Here is a 15,000-nt window from a genome sequence, read left to right as displayed (position 1 = left end):
TCAGAGGCACCAGCAATCCCACCAAGGAGCCAAAGTGCTTGCAGGCATCTCCTCTCTGCAGGGATGAGAGGCAGGAAAAAAGCTGTAGGCAGCCCAGCTCTCCCTAGCTTCTCCCGCCTGTGCCTTCCCCACGGGGTGGGTGTCACAGCATGCACAGCTGAGTGGAGTGAGCTCAGGGGCACTGGGGAGGGAGCAGGGGCATGTGGTGGGGCTCTTTACTCACTCCACGCTCTTCACAAACAGCCAACAGCTGGGAGCAGGTCTGCAGGGCCCTCTTGCGCTCCCACATGTTGCCTGACGTCATTGATCTCTGCAGGACGTGGGACAGAGCATCCGTATCACTGCGGACATCTTTTCTTTCCCTTCATGCCATCCCTCTCCCAGTCCCTCATTTCCCAGCACTTTCCCTCAGGGCCTGCCCTGTGGCTCCACGCAGCCCCCCACCTCGCTGAGCACCGGCACTGCTGCCCCTGCTCTTTGCAGACACTCCGGCCTCCTAACCCAGGAGCTTTTCCTTGGCTGTGGCCTGCCAAGGAAATCAATCAGCAAGAGATCCCCTCTCATTGTCCTCTCAGTCCCCAGACCTCTGTTTCTGCTATTGACAGGCACCATGCTTGCTTCCTCCCTTGACCCACATGTACTCACATGGACTATGTTCTGGAAGAAGCCACTGGTGGTCTCTGTCTCGAGCAGGACCACCATGAGCCGGCCCAGAGCTTTCAGTGATGTTTGCAGAAGCTGAAAGCAGAAGAGGGGATTGAGCTGTGGCACCATGGTTGCTGCCAGAGCATAGGTTGTGTGTGCCGAGGAAGGGCTCCAACCGAGAGGTGGCTGTGAAAGTCACGGCAGGTTACCTGCAGGTACTGAGCTGCTTGCTGTGACTTCCTGATCTTCAGCATCATCTCCGCTGAAGGGTGCGTCACAATAATCTTGCAGCACAAAATCAGCATGTCACACGTGTCTTTGCTTCCTAAGGAAGGCTTCAGCTTGCTGACAGGACAAAAAAAAAGGAAGAGAAAGCAGACAGGGCCTTTAGCAGTGCTCTCCAGGCTGGTTCAGACAACATCAGAGTTTCTTCTAACGGAACAGCTGCAAAGCCAACATCCCCAGCCTGAGCTGCTGAGCACTGTCTTCAGTTCCAGCATCACCCACCTCCTCCCCAGCATCAGTGAACCACCTCCTGCTCGGAAGGGAAGGAGACACCAGGTCTCCCTTCTCTTCCCTGCCAGGGGACGGGAGCACCAGGGCCTTTCTCCCTCCCAGAACCTCAGCTTCGCTGGGCACAGCAGCCCAGCCATCTCTCCTGTAGAAGTGACTCCCTACCCCCTGCCCCCTCCAGGCCTTCGGGAGCTACCCAGAAGGGGATCCACCATCCTGCCTTGCAACCCCAGAGGCTCCCACCCTTACCTCAACTGCTCCAGGGCCAGAACCACCTTGAGGGGCACTGGGGAGACTGGGGTGCCCAAGCAATACTTCTTCAGCAAGTCCTGCAAGTCCCAGAGAGACACGGTCAATGTGGGCAAGGGGCAAAGGGAGAGTTCTTCCGCCAGACCCACAGGCAGACACAACTGCCACACACCAGCCCCATCGCTCGCGCATTTCCCACAGAGGCAGTGCAGGATGCAGCAGCTGCACAGCTGGTGGACCTCGCCTGCTGCCCAGCCGCTGCCTGCCAGCACCCAAGGTCCCCACCAGCTGGAGACTTGTGGCTGAGGGACACCTGTATGGCTCCGGGGAATTGAGCCTCGTAGCACAGCCCAAAACTCTGCTGCAGACAGCCCTGGCTCTAGGCACTCACCGTCAGGATCTCCAGCAGCTTGCCCTTCAAGGAGGGGTTAAAGCAGGCAGAGTCACACGCTGCTTGGAAGGCAGAGCTGAAGTCCATGATGCTCTGCAGCAGCGCAAGCGTGTTCTGCAGGTCCTGAGGCCCAAGAGAGAAGAACATTCTTTGAACTGCGGGAAGGGCCAAGGGCTGCAAGGGGAACACGTGGGGGCAACGCTAAGGGAAGGGCTTGCATCTTCATCTGAGCACAAACCAGTCCCCGAGGGACTTTTGGAAAGAGAAGGCCCATCTCAGCATCCCCCCACGTGGAGGGGCTGCAGCTGGGTGCTCAGACAGCCTGGCACGCTACGAGCTCTCACCCGGCAGCTGCAGCTGTAGAGCAGCAGGATGTTGCCCACAATGTCTCCCTCCAGGCGGGCAAGCAGCTGTTCTTTGGAGGCACGCAGTGCCAAGCTGCCATGGGCACGGATGAGAGCGCTGCGGGTGGCCTGAGCTCTTCTGCTGTCCAGCTCCATCTGTGTGGGAAGAAATGCCTTGAGACACTCGCTCAGCAGCCCCCCGGTGCCCCGCGATGCACCTGGGCTCCCAAGTGAAAATAAGGCAGCAGAAAGCCAAGATGGAAATGCGTAACGCTTCACCTTCTTGCGTCTGGAAATCCTTCCATTCTGGCCTTTGCACAGCCTGGACGCAAATGTGGTGAGCGTGTCCAGGACTGTGTGGAAGTTGCTCTCAGCAGCATGGCTAAGAAGAGAGATCATTCCCTGCACAAAAGAACAAGGGGCAGTTGGCGCAGGCCTGAACCTACTGGTACGGCCAGCCACAGTGGCCGGGCTGGTCCTCGCCTGAGGGAAACAGCAGCAGTGAGGAGATCGAAAGGCCCGGAGCAGGGCCAGGAGAAGCCCTCTGCCCCAGGGACAGACCGGGGATGCTGGCAGAAGCTGGCTGGGAGGAGACCTCACCTGGGCCTCAGAAGGCTCCTCTGCATTTGCTTCCTCCAGGTGTTGCAGGAGCTTCTCTTGGATGTGGAGGACTTCCTTACAAGCTCCCAGCACTGTCCCCAGAGCCTTGTACAGGAAGGACTGCATGGGAAGGGAAGAGAAGGGAAGGGAAGGGAAGGGAAGGAAGAAGCTGAGATGTGGCAGCAGCCTGACCTGCTGGGAGAGGGCCAGGTGGGAAGGACCCACGCTCCCTGGGAGACTCTGAGAGCAGGTGCAGGGCCGAGCTTTAGCCACCCCCAGGCAGTTTGCAGGAAAAGGCCCTCTGGGGGGCACGGGCCAGGGAAGCAGCGTGAGCAGCCCATGTGAGCAGAGCACCACTCGCAGCCCCTGCGCCAGTTGGGCACCTGCGGCTGCACCGCTGGGTAGAGCCGGGGGGAACCCACCTTTTCTCCAGAGCTGCTGGGAGAGCTGCTCAGCCACCGGCTCAGCTCGCAGCTCAGGCCCTTGGTCCAGGCCTCATCCTCCATGGTAGCCAGTGACACCCTCAGGAACTGTTGGAGAACAGGAGAAGCCAATGTTTCCTTGCCCTTTGCCTCTTCCCACATTCCCACATCGCCGCAGTCTTCTGGGGAGAGGTGACTGGAAGAGCAGTCCCTCTCCCAGCTCCCCCCAGCATTCCCTCCCTTATAGCCGCCTGCTGCTCTTCTCCTAGGACCCCCCCTTGCGCTTGGGACAAAGAGGAAGAGGCAGCACCACAAAGGCGTGCGGCCGCTCCACAGCAGCATTTGAGAGGCTGTTCCTGTCCCGTATGGGAACGGGGCTCCTTGAGACAGGCAGACGCTTCTCTGCACCCTGCCTTCTGGCAATGCTGTACCTTTAGGAGGCGCTGCTCCCACTCTGCAGAGTCCGGGAAGCTCTCATCTTTCCCTGCACAGCAACAAGAAGCAAAAGACCCTTGCTTGGGATCAAGCCACAAAGGAAGAGCTGCTGCAAACCTGGTTTGCCTGGGCACTCGGCACTGCCAAACTGGGACCTGCACACCCTACGCAGTGACCTGTCCCTCCCCACAAACACTGTCCCAGCAGGAACACAGAACTGCTCCAAGACTGCTATCTGAGGGGACGTGAAGGGCCCATCTGTGCCCTGGAATGGGCAGATCCCCAGGGGGAAAGGTCCCCGGGCCTCAGCGCTGTCTCCCTGGAATGGGAACAGCAGCAGAGCAAGTGCTGGGCTGCAGGCAATGCTTCCCCTCTGCCACGCTGCAGAGCTCCATTTTCACTCCCCCCCTTCCCTGCCTCCGCCCCTCCCTCCCCACCAGCACTTTACCTTTGAGGCACTGCAGCAGCAGGGGGATCTCAGAGGCCCACATGGCCCCCACAGCTCTGTGGATTTTGCCGTGGAGGTTCAGCATGAGGAGCAAGGCAGCGGCTTGGAGTTCGCTGCCTGCAAAAGGGCTCCCCGCCACCACCTGAGTGAGAGCAAGGAGAAGCAGGGTCACTTCTGCAGCAAGAGCAGCAGCGTCTCCCAGGAGGGAAGCGCAGCTTGGCTCTGCCCTGGCAGGCAAGGAGCAGCCAGCAACTTTGCCCGTGGTGCTGCAAGCCCGGGAAGAGAATGGCATCCGCAAGGGTGAGGCAGGTGCTGGCGTGCTCGGCCATGCTGCTTCCTCCTCGGGGCTCACGGCACCGGCCTCTGGAGCATCTACTCACCAGCAGGCGTGCCAGCAGTGTCTGGGGAGTCAGCAGTGGGCCTGTGGGGAGAATGAAGTGCTGAGTGAGATGACGAGACACGCTGTGCTCCCCCACGTGCACCTCCGCTGTCCATTCTTGGTGCCGTCAGGGGTCAACAGAGCTCACTGGGGGAGTTTCTGCTCCTACCTTGAAACATGGAGCTGAGGAAATGGGGATCCAGGTCTTCTATCTCCCGCACCATCAGGTCCCCTCTCTCAGCCAGTGCTTGGACACAGCGAGAGACTGGGATCAGCATGCCGGTGTACTGGGCTGGCACCACGTACAGCAGCAACCGGGGCCACAGGAGCTGTAGGGAACGAGGCGGTTGAGCGTGTCAGCTTTCCTGCCTCCGCTCAGAAATGAAGAGGACTCTGTGAATTTCCCTGAGTCTTGTGTGTTTTAGAGCACACTGGAGGAGAGACCGAGGGTGTTGGAATGGGATGAGGAACACGTGGTGTGAAGGCAAGGAGTGGCAGCAGGTCAGATTGTGACTCACTTTGCTCATCCCGCTCGCAGAGACATCCAGTGACCCCAGGATGTCCATACACAGCTCTTGGAGAGCTCCTTCTTCCTGGGCTTCCTGGGCAGAAAGGTCTCCGGCTGCCTGCACAACAGTGTTGTTGGAACACCGGTTACTCTGAGTTCTCAGGAGCCTCTCAGGAGGCTCAGGTGTGGCCCCACCAGTGCTTCTGTGCCAGCCTCTGAGCAGCACGGGTCCTCCGAAGGAAGCTGCTGCCCGGTGTCCTTACCCTTCTTCCCACGGTGCGGCTGAACTCACGGAAGATGTGCCCCACCACATCCCAGGCTGAGCAGCTCCGGGCGTTAGCACTGAGCACATCCTTGATGAAGTGCAGAATGGCCCTCCTCACCTGTCAGGAGTCAATTGTGGGTTTGATTTTCCTGCTCGGAAGGCAAAGGGAAGCCACCTGCTCACTGGGGCAGCCCTTTGGGCATGAGCAGAGACAACAAGAGCAGAGGAGAAGCCTTGTCTCCTCAGGTGAGGGCCAGGCCTTAGCACCAGGCTGTGCACTTTCCATGCACTGCACAGGGACCTGACCGCTCCACTCTGCCTGCTCTCCCCACAGGAGCCATCGCAACCATGTGGACAGTGCCCCAGCACCTCCCTGGGCACCCCAGCCCTGCCTGTGTTGGCAGCAGCATCACCACCCCGACAGCGCTTTCCTTTCCCAAATCAGCTCACCTGGATCCTGGGGTCGCTGCACAGACACTGCACAGCCTCCACAACCTGGGGCAGCTTCTCGGTCATCATGGGCTCTGCAAGAGATGCGCAGAAGCATGCATGGAGGCACAGCCCAGATGGCAAAAGGGATCCCTGGAAGTCCCAACCTGTGGTACTGACCATCAGAGCGAGCCAGAGCATTGAGCAGACCCAGGGCTGCCACGCATCCAGCCTCCCTGTCAGCGCCCAGCTGTGACTGCAGAAACTGGACCGTTTCCTCTGGGCAGATCCGGGCTGCGGGGAGGAAATCCCGCACTGTGTTAGCAAGAAACTCGCACCCATTCCGGAGGTTTGTGAGAGAGGTTTTGGCCAGGGCGCCGCCAAGCATCGCCAAGGCTCCTCTCCTTACCCTGCAGCAGGATGCAGTGGGTCAGCTCTGCTCTGTCCGCCTCGCTGTGCTGCTTGGTGTCATCAGAGAGCTGTGGGAACAAGGTCCATTGGAGAAAATTGTATCAGTATTGAGGATAGAAAAGAAACTTTGCTGCCAGCTCTCATCTCCCTTGGCACTCTCAGTGAGAGGGCATGCAGACAAAACACAGCCTGACCCACAGCATCCCTGGGGGCACACACACGGCTCTGGAGCAGCCACGGGCATGCAGGAGCTAAGGCTGAGCAGCCGTCAGAGGCTCGGAGCTTTGCAGTCCTCCTGAGACTTAGCCAAGAGGGAAGCTGCTTTGGGCGCAAGGATAGGCTCCCCTTACCTGGTAGAACACGGCGCTGGTGATGGCCAGAAACTTGTCCTTAGGGATGACAGACTGAACTCCCTCTAAGGCCTCCAGGAAGACACTGAGGCTCTGCAAGAGACCAGGAGAGGAAGAAAGGGCTGAAGCCACCTCTAGCCACTTGGGAGCAGAGAAACTGATTCCCAATGGTTTGTCTGCTGGGAGAGCTCCCGCACAGGCGTTCTGGTTTGTCCCCGCCTCCCAGCAGCAGCAAGAGAGTCCCTCTGCTCTCAACCGAGCCCTGTTTGGGCATCGGTTGCAGGCATTTCCCACCCAGCAGCCCTCTTCTCCCCCATCAGATGCAACTGGACGCGGTCCCCCTGGTTGTTAGCACAGAGCTCCTCAGGCACCAGAGCCCCACAGCGGTGGTGCTGGTGAAGCCTCTCAGCCCCAGGAGGTGGGCCCCGGTGACTCCTGGCTCCCTTCTGGCTCCTGTCCGGGTTGTTCCTTCCTTGACTGAAGAGCTCAGGAAGCCTCAGACCTCCCTTGGACACCTATTCTGTCTTTCTCCAAGGGCTCCTGGCCTCCTCCCTGCGTCCCACTGACCCCTCGTGGCACTTGCACGAGCCCCACATCCACACTGAGCCCTGCAAAACGTCTCACCTTGGTCACCCTGCAGGTGTCTTGGACCTCCTGATACGGGTGCACGAGCCAGAGGAGCTGCTCCCACACGTGCTCTCGGCACAGCTCTTCTCGAAGGAGGACAGCCATCATGGCAGCCACAGCCCCGAGGACAGCCTGTTTGTCCTGGAGAGGGATGGCAGAGACCCAGCATCAAAGACCGAAGGTCTGCCCTTCCTACAGGAGGGCTTTCTCTTTCCCTTCCCCTTTCCCATACCCCCGTGCCCAGTAGGAGGTGGGCTCTCTCTGGAGGGCAGGGAGCTTTTCCCCACACCTTCATCCCCAGCTATTCCTGCCACAATGTTGTGACATGGGGCTGCTTCCTGGCAGGGAGATCCAGCCCCAAAGCACAAAGCCAGTTTGGGGCCCTTTGCAGAGCCAGCCCGCTCCCTCTCATCACCCTTCTGCTCTCAGCCCGCTGGGCACAGACAGAGCTGCCGACACGGATGTCCCCGCTGCCATTGCGGGCTAGGAATGCAGCACTGCTCACCTTTTCCTCCTTGCAGTCCTGCCAGTTCCTCAGCACAGAGAAGAAGAGCTGGGAAAGATTCTGGTAGATCTGTTCGATCTCCATGGCAGGCCAGGGGCATTGCTTTCCAGAGCACAAGTGAACCTTGACTCCTTCCAGCCACTGTTTCACAACTGAAAAAAAAAAACAAAAAATAAATGAATAATTCATTAAAAAAAATTGGAAAGAAAAAAAAAAGAAAAAAAAAAAGGATGAGAGATTGAGAGAACAGGGAACCTGTGAGAATCTGCAGCAGGGCGAGGTGCAAGGACTGCCCCAAGCCCCTCCTGCTCTGGGCCGGCACTCACCAGCACAAGCAATGCGCAGGGTCCGGCCGCCTCTCACCCAGCCCACCACACTGCGCAGGCCGGCCAGCATCAGCCACACGAAGGGGATGCACTGTGGAGCTGCAGAAGGGAAGGAGAAGGCCATGGTCAGAGCCCCGGCAGCGAGGGAGAAGGGGCTGCAGCCCTGCATCCCCCATCTCAACGCAGATCACGCGCAGAGGGGAGAGACCCCTTCAGGAGGCTGAGGGCACTCTACCGTAGCTGGTGAACAGTTTGCTCAGGGTGAGGAGCACAAACTCCTTGGACATCTCCCCCGCGGCCTTCAGGTGGCCCTGGAGCTCGGCCATCACCAAGCTGAAGTGAGTCTGGGCCAGAGCCACCAGGACATTGCTGGCAGCCATCCTCATGCTGTCTGGCACGCCCTGAAAAAGAGTGACTGGTGACACGCGGCACAGGAGACTGCCTGAGGCCTTCCCTTGGAAGGGCTAAGCCCCTGCTGTCCGCCAGCAGAACACCAGCGCGGGCAGGCGGCTCCCTTTGCCGCCTTTGGGAGTGACCCCTCACCTGGGCTGCCGTCAGGTCCTGGGACACCTCAGCCAGCAGCCGGTTCACCACTCCGCACGGCGGGCGGCTGTCACCTTCCCGCAGGACGTGCTCCAGCTCGCAGTACGCCTGCGCTCGGTCCCCCTGGGGACAGGGATCAGTCACGTTTTGCCTTGCCCTTGTTCCCGGGGAGCCGCCCGCTGCCACCCATCGCTATGCCGATGTGCTGCCAGGGCCTGGCACCCACAGGGCCGTGGCACTGGGGCAGGGCAAGGGCTGATGGTTGGATATCCCCATCTCACCTCCTTGTCTTGCAGGCGCTGCAGCAGCAAAGTCACGGCACAGGCGGGGACAGGGCTTGCCACCCTGCCTCTGGCCCTGCGACGTGTACCTCTGGGCACGCAGCCCACACAGGCAAAGAGACCTGGAAGGAAAGAGCAGAGCAGCTGCCACTGGTGTTGCTTGGAGCCAGGGCCGAGCATCCGGCCAGCTCAGGGAGGAACCCAGCCCCTCCCACAGCGTGGGGTGGGCTGTGCCGGCACATGTGTGGTCGGCACGGAGAGGGGAGAGAGCCTTCCCCTTGCTGGGATACCGGGGGAACCACGGTGGGCGGCTGCACTCGGCAGGGCAAGGACAGTGCTAATGGCATGCCCTAAACAGGCATTGGTGGCACACATGTGCTCGGGCAGCGTCACGGTGTCCAGAGAGGTGGAGGGACCTCACCTCGAAGGGCTCTCAGCCGCTCCATCACTGCAGGAAATCTCCAGGTAGACACAATGCTCTCTCTGGGTCCTCTTCCTGCGCCTCTCGCAAGAGACTGAGCCACCGCTCCCACCGCTGCCACAGGGGTGGAAGAGGCAGCCACTGTGACATCACAGCGAGGAGTGTCACCTCACAGAGAATGACGTGCCCTGGGCTAGGGACCAGCCAGCATGCAGGGCAACCTTGCAGGCCCCAGAACACAGCACGTTTTTGTGACGCATTCAGCTCTGGGGTGGACGTGTTCTGTGCTGGATCAGGGAATCACCTCAGGTGATGGGGTGAGGGAGAGCCCCTGCCAGGCAGCAGCTGCCAGGTGCCATTGCTCAGCATTGTCTTAGTGACTGGGGACTCCATACAAGGAGGCACTGCAGCCCCCATTTGCTGCCCAGGCAACCTCTCCAGAGAGCTTTGCTGCCTCCTGGGGGCACGTGTCAGAGACGTTACGGAGACTCCACCACATGTGATCAAACAAGACCACCATCCACTTGCTGTCATTCAAGTAGGGTCATGGGAAGATGCCATGAGAAAATGGCAGAACATCAGAAAGGGACTTTGCATCCCTTGGAAAGACGCTAAAGGGATCGGGAGAGCCAGGAGTGTTCTCCTCTGTCCTCCTGAGCTCCCAGGAGGGTTCTCCTCTGTCCTCCTGACTGGTGACTGGGTCCCAGAAGGAAGGAGGAGGACAGAGGAGGTAAATTACTGGCTGGGGGGATGGTGTCGGGATCGAGGTTTTGTGTACCCTGATCTTGGGCACACCTTTGAGAGACCAGGTGTGAGCATGAGACGGAATGTGACTGAGTAGCTGGGGCCAAAGTGTTCTGGTGAGCAAGCTGGCTGGGCTGCTTACCAGAGCGTTAAACAAGATTTGATGGAGGAAGGGGATGGAGTTCCTTGTGACAGAGAAGGGCCTGGGAATGCTGTCTTTTTTAGTAAACTGTGTAGAAAAACCTCCCAGTTGTCCAGTAGGATTCCAGTAGTTGCGAGGACTCTTCAGAGAAAATAACATTGCCAAGAGCCCCGCTTAAACCTTCCTGCATCCCTCTAGAGATACCTGCACCCTCTGCTTCCCTACAGTGCCCGTATAGCAATGCACACCACATGGGGAATAAACAAAAAGAACTAGAGATCCGTGCGTGCTTACAAGGATGTGATGTCATTGCAATCCCAGAGACATGGTGGGACAGCTCACACAAGTGGCATGCTGTTGTGGGTGGCAAGGCAAGGTGAGGTGGGGGACTTGCTCTTTATGTGAGAAACTGCTAGAATGCATTGAGCTCCACTGTGGGAGGGGGGGGGTGGGGGGGGGGATGATGAACAAGTGGATAGCTTGTGGGTAAGAATTAAGGGGCGGGCTAACATAGGTGACACTGTTGTGGGTGTGTGCTACAGGCCACCTGATCAGGAGGAGGAAGTGGATGAGACCTTTTACAAACAGCTGGAAGTAGCCTTGCCACCCCCGGCACTCGTTCCTATGGGGGACTTCAACCATCCTGATATTAGTTGGCAAAGTAACAAAGCCAGGCACACAAGGTCCAGGCAGTTCCTGCAGTGTATTGGTGATTACTTTCTGACGCAGGTGGTGGGGGATCTGATGTGGAGGGGTGTGCTACTTGACCTTGTTTTTACTAGCGAGGAAGGGCTGGTAAGGGATGAGAAGGCTGGGGGCAGGTTGGGATGCAGCAATCATGAGGTAGTAGCGTTCAAGATCTTGTGTGGAAGAATCAAAGCAATAAGTAGGAGTGCTACCCTGGACTTCAGGAGAGCCTACTTGAAGGTATCCCACGGGCTAGTGTGTTAGAAGGTAAGGGGGCCCATGAGAGCTCATTGGCCCTTTAACTCCGCTTCTTCCGAGCTTAAGATCAGTTGTGGAAGACAAAACTGTTTTGGTTTTTTTTTTTTTTTTGGCTCAAAGTTTGCTTTGTGAGGCCTTTCTTGTGATAAGACTCTAACTGACAACCGTGAATTATCTAGGGGGGCAAGTGGTGGGCGTCACCGCGCCACAATACTTCTGCTTATGATTGTAAAGATAAGCAGAAGGACCAGCCGTCTTGTTCAGGGGGTGTGGCTTGAAAGAGCCGACCACTGCAAAAGGTGACAATGCTTGCGCGTGGCAACGCAGGCACCACTCCCTGCTGGCTTATGTGTTGGGGCAGGTGTGCCATGCTAAGAGAGAGAAAAGAAGAAGAAGACCAAAATCTGAGAAACTGGGGATTTTATTTGATTTATTAGTCTCAATTCCAGTTACATTGTACTATATTGTGTTATCTTGCATTCTGATCTCATATTTAGTAAAATTAACTTTATATGAAAACAACTGTATTCCTTAGATGGTTGCCACTGTTCTGTCTTTGGACCCAGCTCCCATCTCCCTACACACTCCCTTTCCCTTTTTGAGCCGGTGGGCCGGCGGGCCTGCTGTTTCCCTGTCACAGACACGGATGGATCTAGATAACTCCGTGACATGGAGGAATTCCCCGAGAGGGGAAGAAACCTCTTTGGAAGAACCCCCCGGGGCCTGCTTGCTGCAAAGCTTCCTGGCTTTCTCCCATCCCCCACAGTGATTGGAGGAGATCCTGAGATCAGTGGGCATACTTTTATCCGCTGTTCTGGATACCCTCTCCAAGCAATTGGAAGAGCAGAAGGCTATCGGGTGCAGTCAACATGGATCTACCAAGGGGAAGTCATGCTTAACCAACCCGACAGCCTTCTCTGATGTCATCACTGGCTGGGTAGGCGGGGGAAGAGCAGTGGATGTTGTGTGCCTTGACTTCAGCAAGGCATTTGACACCGTATTTCACACCATTCTCTTTATGAAACTTAGAAAGTGTGGGGTTAGATGAGTGGATGATGGGTGAATTGACAAGTGGTTGACTGGCGGAGCTCAGAAGGTTGCCGTCAGTGGTGTGGAGTCTGGTTGGAGGCCTGTAACCACTGGTGTTCCCCGGGGGTTGGTACTGGATCTGATCTTGTTCAACATCTTCATCAGTGACCTAGATGAAGGGATGGAGTCCACCCTCAGCGAGTTTGCTGAGGATACAGAGCTGGGAGGAGTGGCTGACACACTGGAAGGCTTTGCTACCATTCAACAAGACCTGGACAGACTGGAGATGTGGGTAGAGAGGAACCTGATGAGATTTCACAAGAGCAAGTGCAGAGTCTTGCGCCTGGGGAGGAATAACCACGTGCATCAGTACAGGTTAGGGGATGACCTGCTGGAGATAAGCTCTGCAGAGAAGGACCTGGGTGTTCTGATGGACAACAGGTTGGCCATGAGCCAGCACTGGTTCCTGAAACATCAGAACCATGCTCACACATATATAACTAGGTGATCTTAAAAGTTTCTTCCAACCCAGACCGTTGTATAATATTTGTAGTGTATGTTTTGTTAGATGGATGTGGGCTGTCTGAACAATCAGATTAAAGCTGCAAGCGTAAGTGCTCATAAGACAATTGATGAAGTACTTGATGGAAATTTCTTTAAATAATACAGCTCTTTTAATTTTGTTTTTGTTTTAAAATTAATATAGTAGCGTAAGTGTAGAGAGACATTTGCTAGTTAGTGTAAATTTTCACTGTGATCATACATACTTTTCTCTCTCACATGCCTTGCCTGTGCTTCCCTCCCCTGTAATCCTTACAAGCCTTCAAGTAAGCTCTGTGGCAACTCAGTCACAGAAAACATGATTGTGATCTTCCAAGGCACTCAGAGTGTTCCCAGAGTCCTGTTTTTTTTTTTTTGTTTGTTTGTTTGTTTGTTTTGCCACAGGGCAGGCTTGCTTCTGGTTTCCCTAAAGAAAGTGATAAAATTTCCATTGTCTCAAACACGATCCATAGGCAGAGCTTCTCTTAAGTGTACACTATTCTATGATTCTATGATCTCGAGGGAGGTGGGAGGCAAATGGATGAGGCCAGGCTCTTCTCGATGGTGTGTAGCGATAGCACAAGGAGTAACGGTCTAAAACTTGTACGTAGAAAGCTCTGTACTGACACGCAGACGAACTTCTTTGTGGTAAGGGTGATGGAGCACTGAAACAGGAGAGGTTGTGGAGTCTCCTCCTACAGAGATATTCAAGACGCATCTGGACAGCTAGCTGTGTGACCTGCCATAGGGTTCCTGCTTTAGAAGAGGAGTTAGACTCAGTGCTGTCTTGAGGTCTTTTCCAGCCCCCGTGTTTCTGTGATTTCCTCGTTACCCTTTGCCTGCAGTCACCCACAGTCCCCAAGCGCATCCCAGCAACTGCCAACTGGAATGAAAGCCGGTAACTGGTGGCCATCTGTATTGTGTCCCTCCTTCTGGTTTACGAGTTGTGTCTCTCTGGCACCGTGGGCCCCTTCTGACAGAGTGGGCTGTCCCTGTGCTCAGAGGCAGTCCTTCTCCTCCGGCAGCCACAGAGTGCCATGGCCCTTGCTCAGCTTCAGGCAGTGCCACGGCACAGCTCTGAAATAGACTTGGGCAGGAAAGTTCTGTGCTGCAGAACACTGTGGCAAGCCTTCTGTATTGTGGTGGGGTTGTCCCCTGCTGCTGTTCCCCTCTGGCATTACTGTGAAGTTCTATTTGGATAATGACAAAAGCTGTGGGGCTGCTCACACCCTGTACCCTTCTGGTACAGGGAGGCCTCCAGCACCCACAGGCCGCAAGCATTGCTCACTGGTTCTCTTCTGGTATGACAGCACTGTCTGCCTATTACTGCTGCTAAGACCTTCCTTTTGCCGTGGAAAAGGGATTGCCTCTGCTAAATCCATCCCATGCAATTAGCACGTGGTTCTTGTGGTTTCTTTCTCATACAATCTCAGAATCATAGAGGTTGGAAGGAATCTCTGGAGATCATTGAGACCAACCCCCCTGCTGAAAGCAGTTCCCTACAGGAGGCTGAGCAGAAAAGCGTCCTGGATCACCCCCCTCAAGATGCTGGCCCCACTCTTTTTAACATGCCCCGGGATACCATTGGCCTTCTTGGCCGCAAGGGCACACTGCAGGCTCACGGCCAGCCTGCTGTCCGTCGGGACACCCAGGTCCTTCTCTGCAGAGCTCCTCTCCTGCAGGTCAGCCCCTAGCGCAAAAAATACGCAGCTGTGCTTTCTGTTTTGCTACAGGAATTAGAGAATAAGTTTCAAGACTGCCAAAAATTCATCCACTTCTTTGTTTCTTTGCAGCTCCATTTTCCGATGACATAAATACTGGGTGATACATAAATTACTGGGTGATTTTCAGATGGAACATGTAGAGCTGCAATCTAAAGCCTGTTCTCTTTATTAAACAGTAACAAAATTAAAAAAAAATAAAATAAGTTTTGTTACTTATTATATTATCTGATGCATTTTCTGAGGGCTGCTCTGAAAGTAATGCCTCTCACTGTATGGTGTTGGCCCATGACATCAGAGGCAGATGTTGGTGGTGTGGCAGTAGGGGCCAAACCTTCCCACCGGTATTCCATGACATTATTGCCGTGCGACAGATGGCAGCAGAGGGACAGTCTGACACAATGGGTCTGACGTGGAAGTGCACGTGAAGCAGAGGTGTGTCACTGAACTCCTCCGTGTGGAAAAAATGTCACCCACTGACATTCATCGACGCACACGGAGCACTGAAGACGACCAAGCAGTGGATGTGAGCACGGTGAGGTGGTGGGCAGTGGCAATAGCAACAGTAGGTCACCTCTGCGGGTGCAGATTGTTACAAGCACGGTATGCAGGCTCTTCTTCATCACTGGTGAAAAGGCATAGCTCATGGTGGGGACAGTTTTGTAGCTGAGAATGGGAAGAGGTTTCAAGAGGGATTACAGCTCGACTATGTGGAACCATTTTCAAAGTGAGTTAAAGCAGGATTTCTTTCCAAAAGTCTGGCAGCCTGTATCTGGATGGCAGAGAT

General features: G+C 55.9%; 1 protein-coding gene across 1 annotated transcript in view; it reads right to left on the bottom strand.

Annotated features, from left to right (window-relative positions):
* Positions 1 to 9,117, bottom strand: part of LOC101749197 (maestro heat-like repeat-containing protein family member 2B) — a 10,805-nt gene extending 1,688 nt beyond the window's left edge. The window contains exons 1-26 of the mRNA XM_040652988.1: positions 9,093 to 9,117; positions 8,391 to 8,569; positions 8,083 to 8,248; positions 7,848 to 7,946; positions 7,522 to 7,673; positions 7,014 to 7,157; positions 6,390 to 6,482; positions 6,038 to 6,107; positions 5,809 to 5,922; positions 5,650 to 5,723; positions 5,198 to 5,317; positions 4,945 to 5,052; positions 4,596 to 4,755; positions 4,428 to 4,468; positions 4,048 to 4,189; positions 3,596 to 3,648; positions 3,165 to 3,272; positions 2,743 to 2,862; positions 2,422 to 2,544; positions 2,143 to 2,298; positions 1,799 to 1,921; positions 1,408 to 1,487; positions 855 to 990; positions 646 to 738; positions 224 to 310; positions 1 to 55 (exon numbers count right to left, since the gene is read on the bottom strand). The exon at positions 1 to 55 is cut by the window's left edge and continues 69 nt beyond it. Of these exons, the coding sequence (XP_040508922.1) occupies positions 1 to 55; positions 224 to 310; positions 646 to 738; positions 855 to 990; positions 1,408 to 1,487; positions 1,799 to 1,921; positions 2,143 to 2,298; positions 2,422 to 2,544; positions 2,743 to 2,862; positions 3,165 to 3,272; positions 3,596 to 3,648; positions 4,048 to 4,189; positions 4,428 to 4,468; positions 4,596 to 4,755; positions 4,945 to 5,052; positions 5,198 to 5,317; positions 5,650 to 5,723; positions 5,809 to 5,922; positions 6,038 to 6,107; positions 6,390 to 6,482; positions 7,014 to 7,157; positions 7,522 to 7,673; positions 7,848 to 7,946; positions 8,083 to 8,248; positions 8,391 to 8,569; positions 9,093 to 9,117 (2,821 nt within the window). The remainder of the gene's footprint in view (positions 56 to 223; positions 311 to 645; positions 739 to 854; positions 991 to 1,407; positions 1,488 to 1,798; positions 1,922 to 2,142; positions 2,299 to 2,421; positions 2,545 to 2,742; positions 2,863 to 3,164; positions 3,273 to 3,595; positions 3,649 to 4,047; positions 4,190 to 4,427; positions 4,469 to 4,595; positions 4,756 to 4,944; positions 5,053 to 5,197; positions 5,318 to 5,649; positions 5,724 to 5,808; positions 5,923 to 6,037; positions 6,108 to 6,389; positions 6,483 to 7,013; positions 7,158 to 7,521; positions 7,674 to 7,847; positions 7,947 to 8,082; positions 8,249 to 8,390; positions 8,570 to 9,092) is intronic.
* Positions 9,118 to 15,000: the final 5,883 nt, after the last annotated feature.

The sequence above is a fragment of the Gallus gallus genome, chromosome 1, assembly GCF_016699485.2.
Source record: "Gallus gallus isolate bGalGal1 chromosome 1, bGalGal1.mat.broiler.GRCg7b, whole genome shotgun sequence".
Taxonomy (NCBI): Eukaryota; Metazoa; Chordata; class Aves; order Galliformes; family Phasianidae; genus Gallus; species Gallus gallus.
The sequence above is the reverse complement of the archived record's forward strand: the minus strand, read 5'-3'. Positions and strand labels throughout refer to the sequence as shown.